The sequence below is a fragment of the Paralichthys olivaceus genome, chromosome 19 (assembly GCF_024713975.1).
Source record: "Paralichthys olivaceus isolate ysfri-2021 chromosome 19, ASM2471397v2, whole genome shotgun sequence".
NCBI lineage: Eukaryota > Metazoa > Chordata > Actinopteri > Pleuronectiformes > Paralichthyidae > Paralichthys > Paralichthys olivaceus.
This window is the reverse complement of record NC_091111.1, coordinates 3,248,188-3,262,341: the sequence shown is the minus strand read 5'-3', so window position 1 is coordinate 3,262,341 and position 14,154 is coordinate 3,248,188. Positions and strand designations below refer to the sequence as shown.

The 14,154-nt window shown below is 41.3% G+C and overlaps 1 protein-coding gene across 1 annotated transcript in view; it reads left to right on the top strand.

The window, feature by feature from the left end:
* Nucleotides 1-13,664, top strand: part of ube2j1 (ubiquitin-conjugating enzyme E2, J1) — a 34,181-nt gene extending 20,517 nt beyond the window's left edge. Inside the window, exons 6-8 of the mRNA XM_069514739.1 lie at nucleotides 5,994-6,123; nucleotides 6,957-7,085; nucleotides 10,780-13,664. Of these exons, the coding sequence (XP_069370840.1) occupies nucleotides 5,994-6,123; nucleotides 6,957-7,085; nucleotides 10,780-11,058 (538 nt within the window). The 3' untranslated portion in view covers nucleotides 11,059-13,664. The remainder of the gene's footprint in view (nucleotides 1-5,993; nucleotides 6,124-6,956; nucleotides 7,086-10,779) is intronic.
* Nucleotides 13,665-14,154: the final 490 nt, after the last annotated feature.

Genomic DNA, 14,154 nt, shown 5'->3' with positions numbered 1-14,154 from the left:
TTATCTCCCTGATGGAAAACTTTTATTTTCCCTTCAGTCTAGGGCTGAGACAGCACTTCTCTTTGGTTTTTTCATCTCCTGTTTCTATGCCCCTGGTGATTGGGAGAGCTGTCAGTCAGAGGAGGCGCAGCAGAACAGGGTTCCTTGTCCAATATTTTTTAGAGTTTGCCAAGTTTATCATATAGAAGTTGGCCAGGTGGAGATGTGGCTGGAAAAAACAAACATGGGGCCCAGTGGAGGTCTGAGAAATCACAGAAATAGATATGAAAGATGTCACTCATTCCTGACACCCAAGCAGCCATTTCATCAATAGGAGACCTGCTGTCATTTCACATATCATGATATTAGTTGACGACCAAAATGGTGGTCATGTAGCATGGTTTTAAATGTGGGTAAGCCTTATTAATTCAATACACTTCAAATTCTGCTAATATCTCCTCAGAATGCACTATGGTACATTCTGTGTTTTCTGGAAAGAAATCTGGTTTAAATACACAGCCCTGGTTCCGTGTTTGGTAAAGAAAGAATGCTCAATTTCCCAAACACCAAAAGTAAATTTCTGTAGCCCTAAGAATGCTAATTGCTGAACCACAGAATTCAGCCAACCTAAACAAGATTACTAAATAATGAAAAAGTAAAGACCTGCAGGAACATTGATGAGCTGTCTCCGCGGTGGGAGACTACCAGGAGATGCCTTCGCACCAGCACATTTTTTAAAACATCATGTTGTGTTCAGAACAAGAAGGATTTGAATAAAGCCAAGACAATAAAGCTTTAAAAAAGATGACCTACAAGTAGAAAATGCAGAAACTTTGTTTTCAGGCAGACATTTATCAGCCCCCATAACCTCTGGAGTATATAAATCACACTTAGATAGTAACTGTCACATTTACAACTTCTTATTATTTCCTGTTTTGAAAATGTTTTTTTTTTTTTTTTTTTTACTTTGCCATAACTTAAGTTCACAAAACTCTCAGGAAAACACTTGAATGAAAAGTTCCGATGACGACCTGTCAACAGCACAAGTTTAAACTTGCTTTCCTGGCTGTGCAGTTTGTTTGTGCATTGAGTCTCCCAGGAATTATATTCAACTTGAGACATGCAAGTACACTTTGCACTATTTTAATCCCACTTTTAGACAAGCAGCAGAGGTAACACCACCGAGTGCAGCTGCAGGCTGGTAATTCACAAAGGAGATGCAGCTACATAAACGCAGTGAATGCTGAGAGCGTGGGTAATTATGTCTGTAGCTTTCATAGCAAGGTAATATTACCTGCTTCAGGGCTGAGATCTCCAAAGTATACATTATGTGGGTATTTTTAATACTTAATCACAGTGTTTCAATGTAGTTTGTGAACATTGTAACGCTTATTGCAATTAGTGAGTGAGCATGCTAGGAAATTAGTAAAGCTCTCAGTGGGGTAGTGTTTGCCACTCTTAGTTATAATGACCTTGGTTTGGTTTGCTTTGAGGTTTTGGATGATTATCGGCAGACTTTTCTCATCTCAGCTTCAAGACTTTCAGCCAGTGAGGTAATATTGTCTTTTTAAAAGCCTAAAAAAGGAATAAAATTGTGGTCTATATTGAAACCTCCGTCAAAAGGAAGGATAATAATTGCACAGGCTGCTGCATGTAAACGAGGCCAACTTGGCATATGTCATGAAGATCTTCAGAAGCTGATATGTGGGAACAGAGGATTTTTGTCACTATATGGCGGGCTGGTTTTAATGAGGCCCTGACTGCATACCTTCATTGTATTAGAAGTTGCCTGCTCTCAGTCACCATGTTAGGTCTGTGGTCTGATCTCAGAGCCCTCTGGTATTAGCTGCAGGGTTTTAGTGGTAAGAATATAAGATGTTGTAGCTGCATCCTGCACCTTAGACAGACACCGCACATGTTTGAGTGGTTAAAAAAAGATCTTAACTATAGAACATACGTCAGAAGGAGGGGGGCTCCTTCTGACTAATTAGTGCAAATGATTCAAATGTGCTAAGACAGTTGACATTACTTGCACCTGTTAAAATTGATGATCAACGTTATCTGATAGTGAAGTATTTGATTAAATGTTTTCAGAGGACTCAGCACACTTTTTATCGTTTGCCTCCAGGGAAAGTTAGACGTCTTCCTCTTATGATGGAAGCAAAGATCTGGTGGGGCTATGTTTAGGTAGGTGATGTGTGAAGGACAGTCTGGGGATCAGTTTACTTTAATCTTAGGTTTCAGGTAAGCTGAGCTCAAACTGATATAATTCCCTTATCTGTTTTTTATTGTCTTTTGTCGTAGCCTGTCCCATAGCAACAGCACAGTGTATGAGGACAGATCGGGCATCGGCTAGGGATTCTCTACTGTACAGGACCTTTGTCACAGTTTTTGAAAGGACACATTTTTCAACATTGACAGAATTGATCAGCGTTTCATCTTCTTCCCATCAAACACTGAGCTGCAATACAGTTATTACATGAATAGTCTTGAAAACGTAACCGCATAATACAAAACTAAATGTCTGCATGTCATACATCCAATTACCAAGCGCTTTATAAGGAACACCTGTGCACCTGCTCATTCATGCAATTCACCAGGGAGCCAATCCCTCAGTAAAATGCATTCAGTGGTGGAGATTCAGGTCAGGAGCTTCACTTAATGGTCACATTAAACATCAGAATTGGGGAAGAAATGTGATCTCTGGGACCTGATTGTTGATGGCAGACTGGCTGGGTTGAGTATTGTGCAAAGTTCAATAGATTTGCCTCGCAACAGTAAGCAATTGTCTTATTTGACTTCTCGCTCTCACAGATTGAAAGTGAACAGAAGACCAGGTCCCAATGTTGCTGACTATGTTCATCCCTTTATGAACACGGTTTACCATCTGCTAATGGCTACTTCCATCGGGCTAATTGAACTGATTAACACATCATGTTACAAAGAAAAGGTCCTCTCACACTGGTTTTATGAACATGACAGTGAGGTTAGTGAGGTTAGTGAAGTTAAGTGACCTCCCATCACCTGATAAGAATCCAGTTTAAACGCTGTTGTGATGTGGCAGAACAGAAAATGGGCATGAAGCTGCAGAAATGATGTGATGCAGTCATGTCACCATGGAGCAGCATCTCATCAACATCATGTGGAATTCATGCCATGAAGAACTGCAGCTGTTTTGAGAACCTACTTAGTACAAGGCTCCTAATAAAGTGCTCCATAAGTGTTGGTCTGCTTTTTCTAATGATTATTTACTATATGGTAATATTGAAATTTCTGTAAATCTTTGCTGCTGATTAAATAATTTGAAGGTCCAGTGTGTAAGATTTAGGTGAAAGGGAACTATTGGCAGGAATTCAATGTAGAATAATCCTCATGATGCTTTCACTAGTTCGGTTCATCTAAAAATTGTAGTTTTCTTTACCCTAGAAAAGGTCCTTTATATTTAATAACTTTATATTTACATCAAGGGTACCCTCTCTACGGAGGCCACCTTGTTCTCTTACATTAGTCCAGACTGAACAAACTAAACACCTTTTCAGTTATTATGACAACTGAAGGCTGCCACAGGTACATATTTTAAATATATATATATTTTAAAAGTGATTGTGCAAAAAGAGCATGTGAAGGATTACTCTGAGATATTTTGTGTGCATCTCCACACAAAGGATATTTTCAACCCATTGGAAAGACTGCTTTCACAAATTGTGTATTCTCTCATCCCTTGTTGAATTCAGTATGTTTATGTACAGCAGTTCAGTACTTAATCATTTCCTCTACCCTTGCTTCATGGTGTCAACATTTCCATAAAGAAATGCATCTTGCAGCATTATTAATAATAGTCTGGCAATAGACTATAATGACTTGCCTGTGGTGGGCCGGCAGGGCAGTTGTCACAGTCTAAATTAATTAGTGTTCATGGCATTGCATAAAAAATGCCACTGCAATAGTTGAGATGATGGAATTCAATCCAGGAAGCCCAGTTTTGATAATAGCCTCAGCAGAGACAATCTTATAATCAGCTAAAATAGAATCTTAGAACTCATTCACAAATGTAATTGTATCTTTTAACTCAAAAGTAGCAAGGTTTATCAGTAGACTTTCCCTACCAGGAGTGTCTAATGTGAAATGGATGAGCAGATACGGGAAGTCTAACGTTAACAAATGTTACAAATTGTTCTGAAAGGCCACTCTCAAAGGCCAAGCAAAGGCCAGCTATCACAGCCTCCTCCTGGCTGCATCCTGCTTCCTCCACAATCTCTCCCCCAGAACACTTTTTTTTCGCATCATTGTCATCTTGACGTGAGCAATCATGAGAGTGAACACATTTAAAGCCACACAAAACATGACAGAAGCAGAAGAGATTCCACTGAACACCTGTGTGTGTGCACACATCTGTTGAATTGCCTGTTCTGGAAAATTACAAAGATTGCCCAATAGTTTTTTCGTGGAACATGACTTTCAGATTCTGTTAGACAGTTCTGCCCTTTGAAAACCCTCCCATTTCTTGACACATGTTGCATGCACTCCTCTCAGTATGCCTCTCAGATTGTATCCAGTTTGGGCCTCTCTCTGAGCTGAGACATGTTCTTGATGATCAGTGTCTAAAAGGGTCATGTTCAAGCTAAACATAGTCCAGTGGTGGGATGACTTGGGGCATAAGAAAACATTTGCTGTGCCTTGCAAAATGTCTGATGCCCATTAAGCCCAGCTTCTTCCCCATCTACATCTTAACTTCACTTGGATAGAAACCAATTTCCTTTTTGCTACAGAGGAAGATGGATCATTTAATACCATAATGTATCCAAATCTATCTTTGCTACCTTTTGCCTGAGGAGTTGTGTAGTCGAGATGTGGTGTTCCTCAGAGCATGATTTATCATAACATCTGTTTATTAGCTGCTGCTAGGGGAGATTAGCTTTTAGAAGAAAAATCCACAGAAATATCCTATGTGAGACATTTTTTCTACATTACTGTGCTGGATCCCACTTTCAGGACTGATGAAAGGGCCCTGAAGGTGCAGGCAACAGGCCAATACCGTAAACTTGTACATGCAAACGCACAAAGCTTTTGAAACAGTTTTTATCTGCCTGTACAGGGTTAATATTCATCTTGTATGGCAAGCTCAATAAATATTTTAAACTTCATTATCAAGGTGTCGCATTTGGCCAAGCACCAGATGATGGTACATTGTTTGGCAGATGAATCAATGACTGACCCAATACTAACTTGGTGTGATGTAACTTTGAAATGAGAAATTAGAGCTCTTTGTCTAGTTTCCCTTTCTTTGTTCATGTCGACTATGGCAAGCTCTCTCACTGTAGCTCTGTATCAAACACACTGATGACTGTCTTCCCAGTACACTGCTCCATAGTAATTTTGTGTGTGTGTGATATTTGTGCTGCCATAGTGAGGACATTTAAGGCGATCATCACTTCACTCACCTAAGTAATGAGATTCGCGTCTGCTTCCAGATCTGTGGACTGCTGCCCACATCTTATTTAGATGGTGATTCAAATGGAGGATGTTTTGTTCATTTTGACGTCTGCCAGCATTTGGAAAACACGTCACCTAATTAGAGTTTTGTATTTGAACGGGCTATGCCATCATCCTTCATGGTTACCTTACTAGCTACCCAGCCACATTGCCCTCACTGTCAGTGTACCTAGAGACTTTCTTAAGCTCTGAAATTACTTGTCTTTCTTGGCAGGTACTACCACAGCTTCTATGTTGCTAAATAAAAAGGAGAATAATACCCTGGTTGAAAAATACCAGAATAGACCTTGAAGCATGCCGCTATGACATTGTGTGTTTGAGATAAGGTGTTGCAGTTGTGCAGTGGAGTGAAATATGTCTGTTATTACACCAAACATGCACTTTGTGATGAGTTACCCTCCATATCATTGCATTGAGGTGGTGTGACACACTTCAGTTAAAAAAAAGTGAAATAATTTACTCTCTTGAGAGGTGCCTTTGGAGCAAACTGACCTCGCCGTGTTCTACCTGTTCTCCGGCAGGTCCCAGGACTTCTGCTGTGAGGCGTGTGGCTGCTCCATGCGCTCTGCTCTCCTGGCTCTGACTCCCAACAGCCACGTCAGCGCAGAGGACCACAAGGCCAAAGAGCTGGCTCAGCAAATCCACTTCAAGGTACAGATCCTGGCAATTAACATGAGGTTCCACTCACAGTTAGGTCGGACATTTAACTCCAAGAGCAACACAGCCGTGTCATCCTCAACCCCCCCTTGCGGCTCTCACATCCTCTTCTGGAAACAGCAGTTAACAAAATAATCCACTACAGGGTCCACTTAGAGTGTGGGGATTTTTGTTTAAGCCCAGTTGTCATGGACGGGCAGATTTTCAGCTTTTCTTTTCTGAGCACTTCAAGGACTTTTCATGCAGGTTGGCTGAAATTCTTTCTTTGCCTTTGAAACAGCTGTTGACAAAATAATCTAAACAGTCTATATTCAGTAGCAGGGCTGAAATAGTAACATTAATACATTTAATGATTAATAGTAAATACTTGTCACAATACAGAAATACTGAATTGTTTAACATGTTTTTCAGTATCTGTTTAGCTCCTTACAACAAAATTTGACAGTTTCACAATAAAAGCATAATCCCTCTTTTTTCTTATTAGCTTTTACATCTATATAAACATAATATAAATATGCAGTTATTGTTTGTTATTGTGACATGACTGTTGTCTTCTTAAGTCTTTTTTAAACGGTCCTTCATTTAGCTGCTTACTTGAATTGCTTCTCTGTGGTCACATCCTGATTGGTTACCAAACTCTTATTTCAGATTCAGGTATTTGAACAGCCCCATCTGATGTTCTCGATAAAAGGAAATGGCGTTCACTGATGTATCATAATTAAATGATATAAATGAAATAATCAATGTTAATGTGATGATGGTGTAGATTTGAGGTCATGCTATCCAGCGTCATAGTGATGACTACCGTTCACTGTGTGTCAATAAAGGCAGAGTCAAGTTCATCCAGACCAGCAAGTGAGAGTGGAGGTGCTGAAAGCAATCCATCCTCACTCAGCCAGGGAGACACCTCCACTTCTGCCGCCCAGGAAGCTGCTGACTGTCCCCAGGCTGAACAGGTGGGTGTTATTCTGGTGCTTTCAGGTTCCACAGCACGTAACCTGCCTACAGTCAACAGAGCACCTGCAGGACAGACCGTTCTAGAACATTTTTATGTGGTCAGTCACACAAATTATGTAACGTGACTGGCAACCATTTCACAAACCACACTTTTGTCACATGGTTTCAGTCACTGCTAACCTGCCAATCATTTTAGTTCATGTATGACTGAGATAGGTAATTCCCTATAGTAGTTCATCATTTTTGTCAAGGTTGTATTTTTAGTTTAGTTAGATTTTGTTGGTTTACTCTTCTAATCATGTCTCGTGTCTCTGCGACTGTAAGATATTTCACTACACTCTGCAACTCACTGCAGTAGTCGTTGCCTGGGTAACAACCAATAGGGATCAAAGTAAACAACGAATCTCAACAAAGTAATTCTGGTTTGTTTTAAACCAGGGTCATATTTTTCTATCATCAACATCATATCATATCATTTCAATCAGTTATGATGGTGCTATATCTACCAAACTAAAGTTATACAATCTTCGCCTCATACAGCAAATTGAATACCTGTTATAATAAGGATAATAATGCACTTTATTTATATAGCACCCTTCAAAACATACTTACAAGGTAAGGTACTTACAAGTCAAAAACGCTGGCTTATGAAAATTAAAGAGAAACTATAGGAAACAGTTTAGAAAAAGGCAAACAATGGAAAACTATTAAAAGCAGTTTGAAGATCACACTGCGTTAGAGCGCACATACAAAAATAGAAAATGTTACAGATGAGAAAAAAGTGAAAACATGAAATTATTAAAATATTCTGCAAGACCAGGAGATATCATATCTTTATTAATACGTATATAAAATCCAATGACAACAATAAAACTGTTAATTACAGTTCTTTCATTTACAGCAATGTCTTAATACAATTAGATATTATATATATGGTACATATAGTTTAAAAAAACTGACAAGCTACCAGTTTGCCCATAAAATTTCATTTGGGATTTCATTGTGTTAATAGTTTCCTCATTGTCGTTACTGGAGGACAGAAAGAGAGTTCACATACTGAAAATATGTGCTGTCTGTTTGTCTTCGCTAATTCCTTCACCTGATGTTTAGCATAATTAAAAAACAGACTTCCGTATTCAGCTTTCTGTGTTTTGCTTTTCATTCCACCAGAAGTAATGGTCGGACCAGTGGGTGTTCTGAAGCTCAACAGTGAGCAATCACACGGATTACGTGGTGCTGTCTGTTTGCTGTCAATAACCAGACTTTCACATTGTTCCTTTTAATTGGTGGCACACTCCATCACCTGCTGATGCCCCACAGTTCCAAAATCATTTAAAATTTCTATGGGAGGAAATCGCTCTGCAGGCCAGCTGTGTTTTTATTTATGATGGGTTGGTGTGTAAAATCGAGCACCAACATCAGTGCTCTCTCTTAACGTCACCGCGAATGTGTCGTGGTCGCTCGAAGCCCGTGCTTCCCCTGCTTCTTTTCACCACTTCAGATGGTGTGGGAGAGTTGGGTCGCCCAAAGAGGATTGATTTTGGCGCGAGCTGCAGACAACCACAGTGACAGTCTGACAGTGAACTTAGATTAGTGTTTTTTTCCACTTTGGATGAACTAGACTTGCCATCTGTCGCTGAATTTGGAGGGAAAAGACTTGTACGGAGTAAGATAGGCCAGCCAGCCCATGGTATCCCACAGTGCCTTGCTGCTGTACATGGTACCAAAGGGATTTGAGATGACTGTGTGCTGCTTATTGCCTCCCCTAGTTCCTCCTGGCTCCCTCCAGTCATTCTCTAATTGGATGAATTTTGTGTTTGCCATGTAAAAAGCTGAGGCCATGAGCACAGCTCATTGGTTAGTCAACCTCCTCGCAGCCTCATTCTCACAACTCATTCCATGTGCATTGGTCACATTTAATGAACATGGGCATCATAAGTTATTTATGATGAAAATGGGAGCAACTTTTAATTGTGCTGATCAGGGAAATTCATGAATTACACATAATTTCTGGGATGGAACGCGACGCCTCACAAAAATCTGGAAAAGATGAATGCAGGGTTCACACAGCTTGTGCAGACACTATTTGTGTGTTTGTGTGTTTGAGCACATTAATGCAGAGTAGGGCTGCAACTGATGATGATGATTTCAGTTATTGTTTGATCTACTGATTACTTTCTCATTTAATCAGTCGCCTGGATCATAAAATAGAAGATAATAGTGAAAAATGCTCGTCGCGGTTTCCTAGAACCCAGGATGATGTCTCTGATGTCAAATAATCCTGTTAGCTAAGAACACAATCATATTCAGTTTACTGTCATAAAAGAATAACACAACTGGTAAAATATTCACATTTATGCTTGATCCAGAAAATTCGATTCCCTTTTGCTAAAAATGGCTTTCCAGCATCGCAGCTCCATTACAGAAGCTGGAGATTATCCATTGTGTTTTAATGTTACAAAGCTTAAAAAAACAAGATGAAAAATCCCATGATTAGACACATGATTGGTGTGTGGCAGCAAGTCAACATCTGGAGGGAACTGCCTCTCTCGCTCTTTAGCCCATTATAGAGAAATAGTTTTTTTTCCCCCTCACAGCGAAGGTCTGATGAAGGATTTAAAACTTGAGCAATGAAGGGGAACTAAAAACAAACAGAATTACAATCCTGCCAGTGAGCATCCGATGTCATTAAAAGAAATTGCTGATATATAAATATAGTTCACTCAGTTCCACAAATACTTACAATCCTAAAACCAATTCTTAACCCTCAAACAACCCTTTGAATTTGTAAGGACCAGTCAAACAGACATGTGCACACACACACACGCCCACGCACGCACACACACGCACAAACATTGTCATCAGACTCATCTGTTAACTTGAACTGGGTAAAAACAACACTTGGTCTTCATGAACACAAATCACAGTTGTGACTATTTGCATATAGAGCGGGGGAAGTGAGATCTAATCACAAGTGGTCAGAGGAGACACATTCAGGATGAATTTAAGTACCAGCGACAAGCTTAACACTGTCGACTTGTGATCAGATCTCTCAGGACAGATGTTAATACCAGTTCTGAACGGGGTCTTAGTCCAAACGATGGAAGCAATGAAGATGTATAAAAAAGCCCCCCCCTTCAAATCTGTCAATCTGTGACCATCTGTGATTGGTTCAAGATCTACTTAAGCTGTATATAGAATAGTATTGCACCCTACTATGATTCTCTGCAGAGGTATTTTTATATATGTGAGTTGTTAAAATCAGTTTATTGCTGTGGGGGAAAAAAAAGGTTCTTAATCTTCACTCCATATGTTATTTGAATTCTGGACAGATATGGATGTAATCATAAATTTGACTGGTTGGCAGGGGCATAGAAGATTGAGTGTATAGTTCAGGCAGGAGGTTGTTTAGTGGAGGTTTATGAAAAATCTAAATGAGCTGCAAGCATGTATTTATGCTATATATGTTTATACAACATGCAAACTGTCAGAAATGGCTGCTGAAGAACAAATGTGATTCTGTTAGACAATACATTTGCATTCCAACATCGCAGCGACTGAGCTGCGCAGCTGGATCCGCAGGACACAAAGCGTATACCTGACGAATCGACTAATTGTCTACACCCCCACAGCCTCATTTTCTTTCTCACTGATAATAAGTCTCGATGCTGTTTTCCTCATCCTCTTCCACAGCCTGAGGCGTCTCCTGCCACAGGCGTAGAGGGATCGCAGACCCACACAGCCCCCAGCACTGGTCGCCCTCTCAGTCCCCGGCAGCGTCGCTCCCAGCAGCACAGCCACCAGGGTCAGAGGGACAGCAGGCCGGCGTTCCCCGCGGTCCCTCGTCAGCCTCAGGATGAGAGCCACGCGGCCTCAGCCGTCCTCATTGTGGTGCTCACCCTGGCCCTGGCTGCACTCATCTTCCGCAGGATCTACCTGGCACAAGAATACAAGTTTGACTACGAGCTGTGACCACACGCAGACACACTAGGCGACCCCCACCCCCACCACCTCTTCCCCCTCCAAACCTACGGGTCAGCCCCCTCCTGCCGCCACCACAACTGAACTTCGACCAGCTGAAGTGGAAGCAAGACCGAGGGCAGCGGCCGACACACTTAACGGCATCCGTTCCCGTCAGCGGACGGTGCAGCCAGGAACTGTCATTCCTTCAGGGGGGAACCACTCCACTTACCACAGTGTCTCCAGGGTGTCTTTTAGTCAATGTGAATCCTACTCTCCAGAGTATCATGAATTTTTAAGAATGGGAAGTTTTGTTCTTTTGTGATTGGCTCAGCAGCCACATTCACCAAATGTCTCCCTCTGTGTAACTGTCTTTCCTTGGGCTACCGCTTATTCCCTTTTATTTTATTAAAATTGTAATATGATATGCCAACAATGTAGAATTATGGGGAATCTTTGTCTCAGAGTAGTTATTTGATCATGGAAGCATCTGCACAGACAATGTACCGTAAAGTTCTTAATGTGCTTTGACTTCCTCTTCGTCACAGGGCTTTATTTCAACAGTGCAACATCCAGTCTAATGTGATATTTTAGCTCATGTGGGTGTAGCTGATGTGATACTTCAGTCTTAATTCCTCGCCGTGCAACTGGCCTCATCATTGAGCAGTAGCCAACCTGATACAGCAGCGCTGTGCAGTTCAAGAATAAAGCAGGACATGCCACTATAGTGTGTTGGAAACAAAAGGAAAGGAGGCAGTCATTGATGAGCCCTGGTGATCTGACGTGTCCTGTGTAAGTGGACGCTGTGCTGGGTTACTACTGACCAGTCTGATGTGTATGTGTGTGTGTGTGGCTGCACCTTTCACATCAGAGGCTGAAGTTTCATCAACACGCAGTCTGTGTCCTGCTGCCTTCAGACGTCGACAGGGATTTAATGAACTGAAGTATTTTCCATCCAGCATACTGCAGCTGTGATTACATACTTTAAGAATCAGACAGTTGTTAATGGATCACTGCGGACCGATTCACTAACGTTCATGAGCTACGTCATATTCTGTGACCTGGTGCAAATGTGTGACTGCAGGGCTGTTGTATCACACTTCCTACTGGCGCGGTCACATATGAGGTCACGCTTTCTGACGCAGGCCATGAGAAAATGTGACCCTGTTGTCCCCGGGATAGAAAACCTGGAAATGTAAGAGATAAAGAATATGTGAAGTTGAGATATTATCATGTGTCTCTTCCCGCTTTGAGAGAATAATAATGTTAATATCATGTAATGACACTTGTAAGAGGTGTAGCTGCATCCTTGCAACATGTCCTGCAGTCTCACATTAAAGGGTCACACCAGCGGCTTCACACATCAAAGTGTGTCTGCAGGTGTTGGGGTCGTATGGAGCAGTGTGAAGTCTGATAAATGTCATGGGATGGGCCTCAAGACTGAAAATTATTATTATTTTTCTTGGTAGTGGGTGACCATTACGAGCACGACACCTAAATCTCCAACCAAATTGTTGGTGTTCAAGTTGCATTGTGGGCAATGCAGATATGTTTTAGATATATATATAAATTAATGATCTAGAGTGTGGCGGCCTGCCATATTCAGATTTTTCCCGCCACAGTTTCATAATACACTTCTCAGAATAACATAAGAGGTCTGTAACTTCCATAAAGTTCATCATCATTGCAGTTCTCTCGCTTAAGTCTGTGTACCTGTCACTCAGGATCAGTTGCGTGTGAGAGTGACCGTTTCGTCTGCGAAATGCACAAAGTCTTCTAACCCTCACCTGAGCCGGACACGAGGATACCGAATTCAAAAAGGAAATTTCAAGGTGTTCCAGGGAAGGTGGTCGAACTGTCTGCTCTGGTATAATAACAGCACCTGGGGTTATAATTCCCATCAGTCCTGTCAGGATGATGAGGTAACTGTTCCAGAATTGGCTACTGAAATATAGCTATTATCCCCATGGCAACGTTTACGACGAGATCATTTGAGGGGATTATTCGCACCATTAAACTGACAGGTTCAGTTGAGGTTTGACTCATCGGATCTGTAGCCTGGCTCTGCTTTCACACCTACATCAGTTTTTATTTATTTTCATTTGAATCTGGGCTTTTTTCTGCTGACACTGTAAATCCATTTGTTTATATCCCTCCTCCCTTGCTGCCTCTCTCCCCTGCTGTTTCGCAGTATTCACTCCACGTCCCTGTGCATTAATCTCATTTGACTGGCATTCTCTGAAGCTGTATGCAAACACTCATTTCCCCCTGCTTGTATAAATAGACTTGAACACTGTCTAGCGTTTACCCTCTTTGATAAACTTTGAGTAGGGTTTTTTTTTTTCCACTCTGATGAGAATCACAGGAACTGGGAAGCAATTTATAATTCATTCCGATGGATTTTACAGCAGCACCACACCATACAAACATCCATAGGTGGTCGTAGAAACCTACCTGTGGATTCGATACCTTGGTAGTTTTTCTTCTTTGACCTGTATATTCATGCAGGTTTTACTTGAAGGCAGCAGAGTTTCTCACAATCTCTCAGTTTCTGCCTCTTCAGTTAGGCTGGTGTACTGACATGAACAGAAAATAAATGACTCGAAAGATAAACTGTATTTGCAATGTGTGAAGTTTTATGATATCTTAATTATAGCTACAGATATTGGATTCCCCCTATGGTTATCATAACTGTCAGTTTTAATCAAGTTTAATGGCAATGGAACTATTTGCTGACACAACTCAATCAGGATGCAAGTGGTGGACTAACAGACCCTGTGTCCCCAGAGCCATGAGGTTAACATGGCGAAAGATCTCAGGCCCATGACCCCAACACACATCAAGAAACCTCTCTCACCTTCTGCTCCGCAATGGAAAACTACTACAAAAACAAGAATTACCTAAAGCATGAGTGTGACACTCTTCTATATGAATGTCAGCAAATCCCACGAAAAGACAAAAAAAAAACCCTAACCCATTGAAGAGAGTTTTATTAGCCTTCACCTGCAGAGGGGTTCCAACTACCGGCTCTGCTCAGCCGCAGCCATCTTGATCTCATCGGAGTGATGTCACAGCCACCTCCTCTTCAGTTCCCCTTGCATCTCCCAA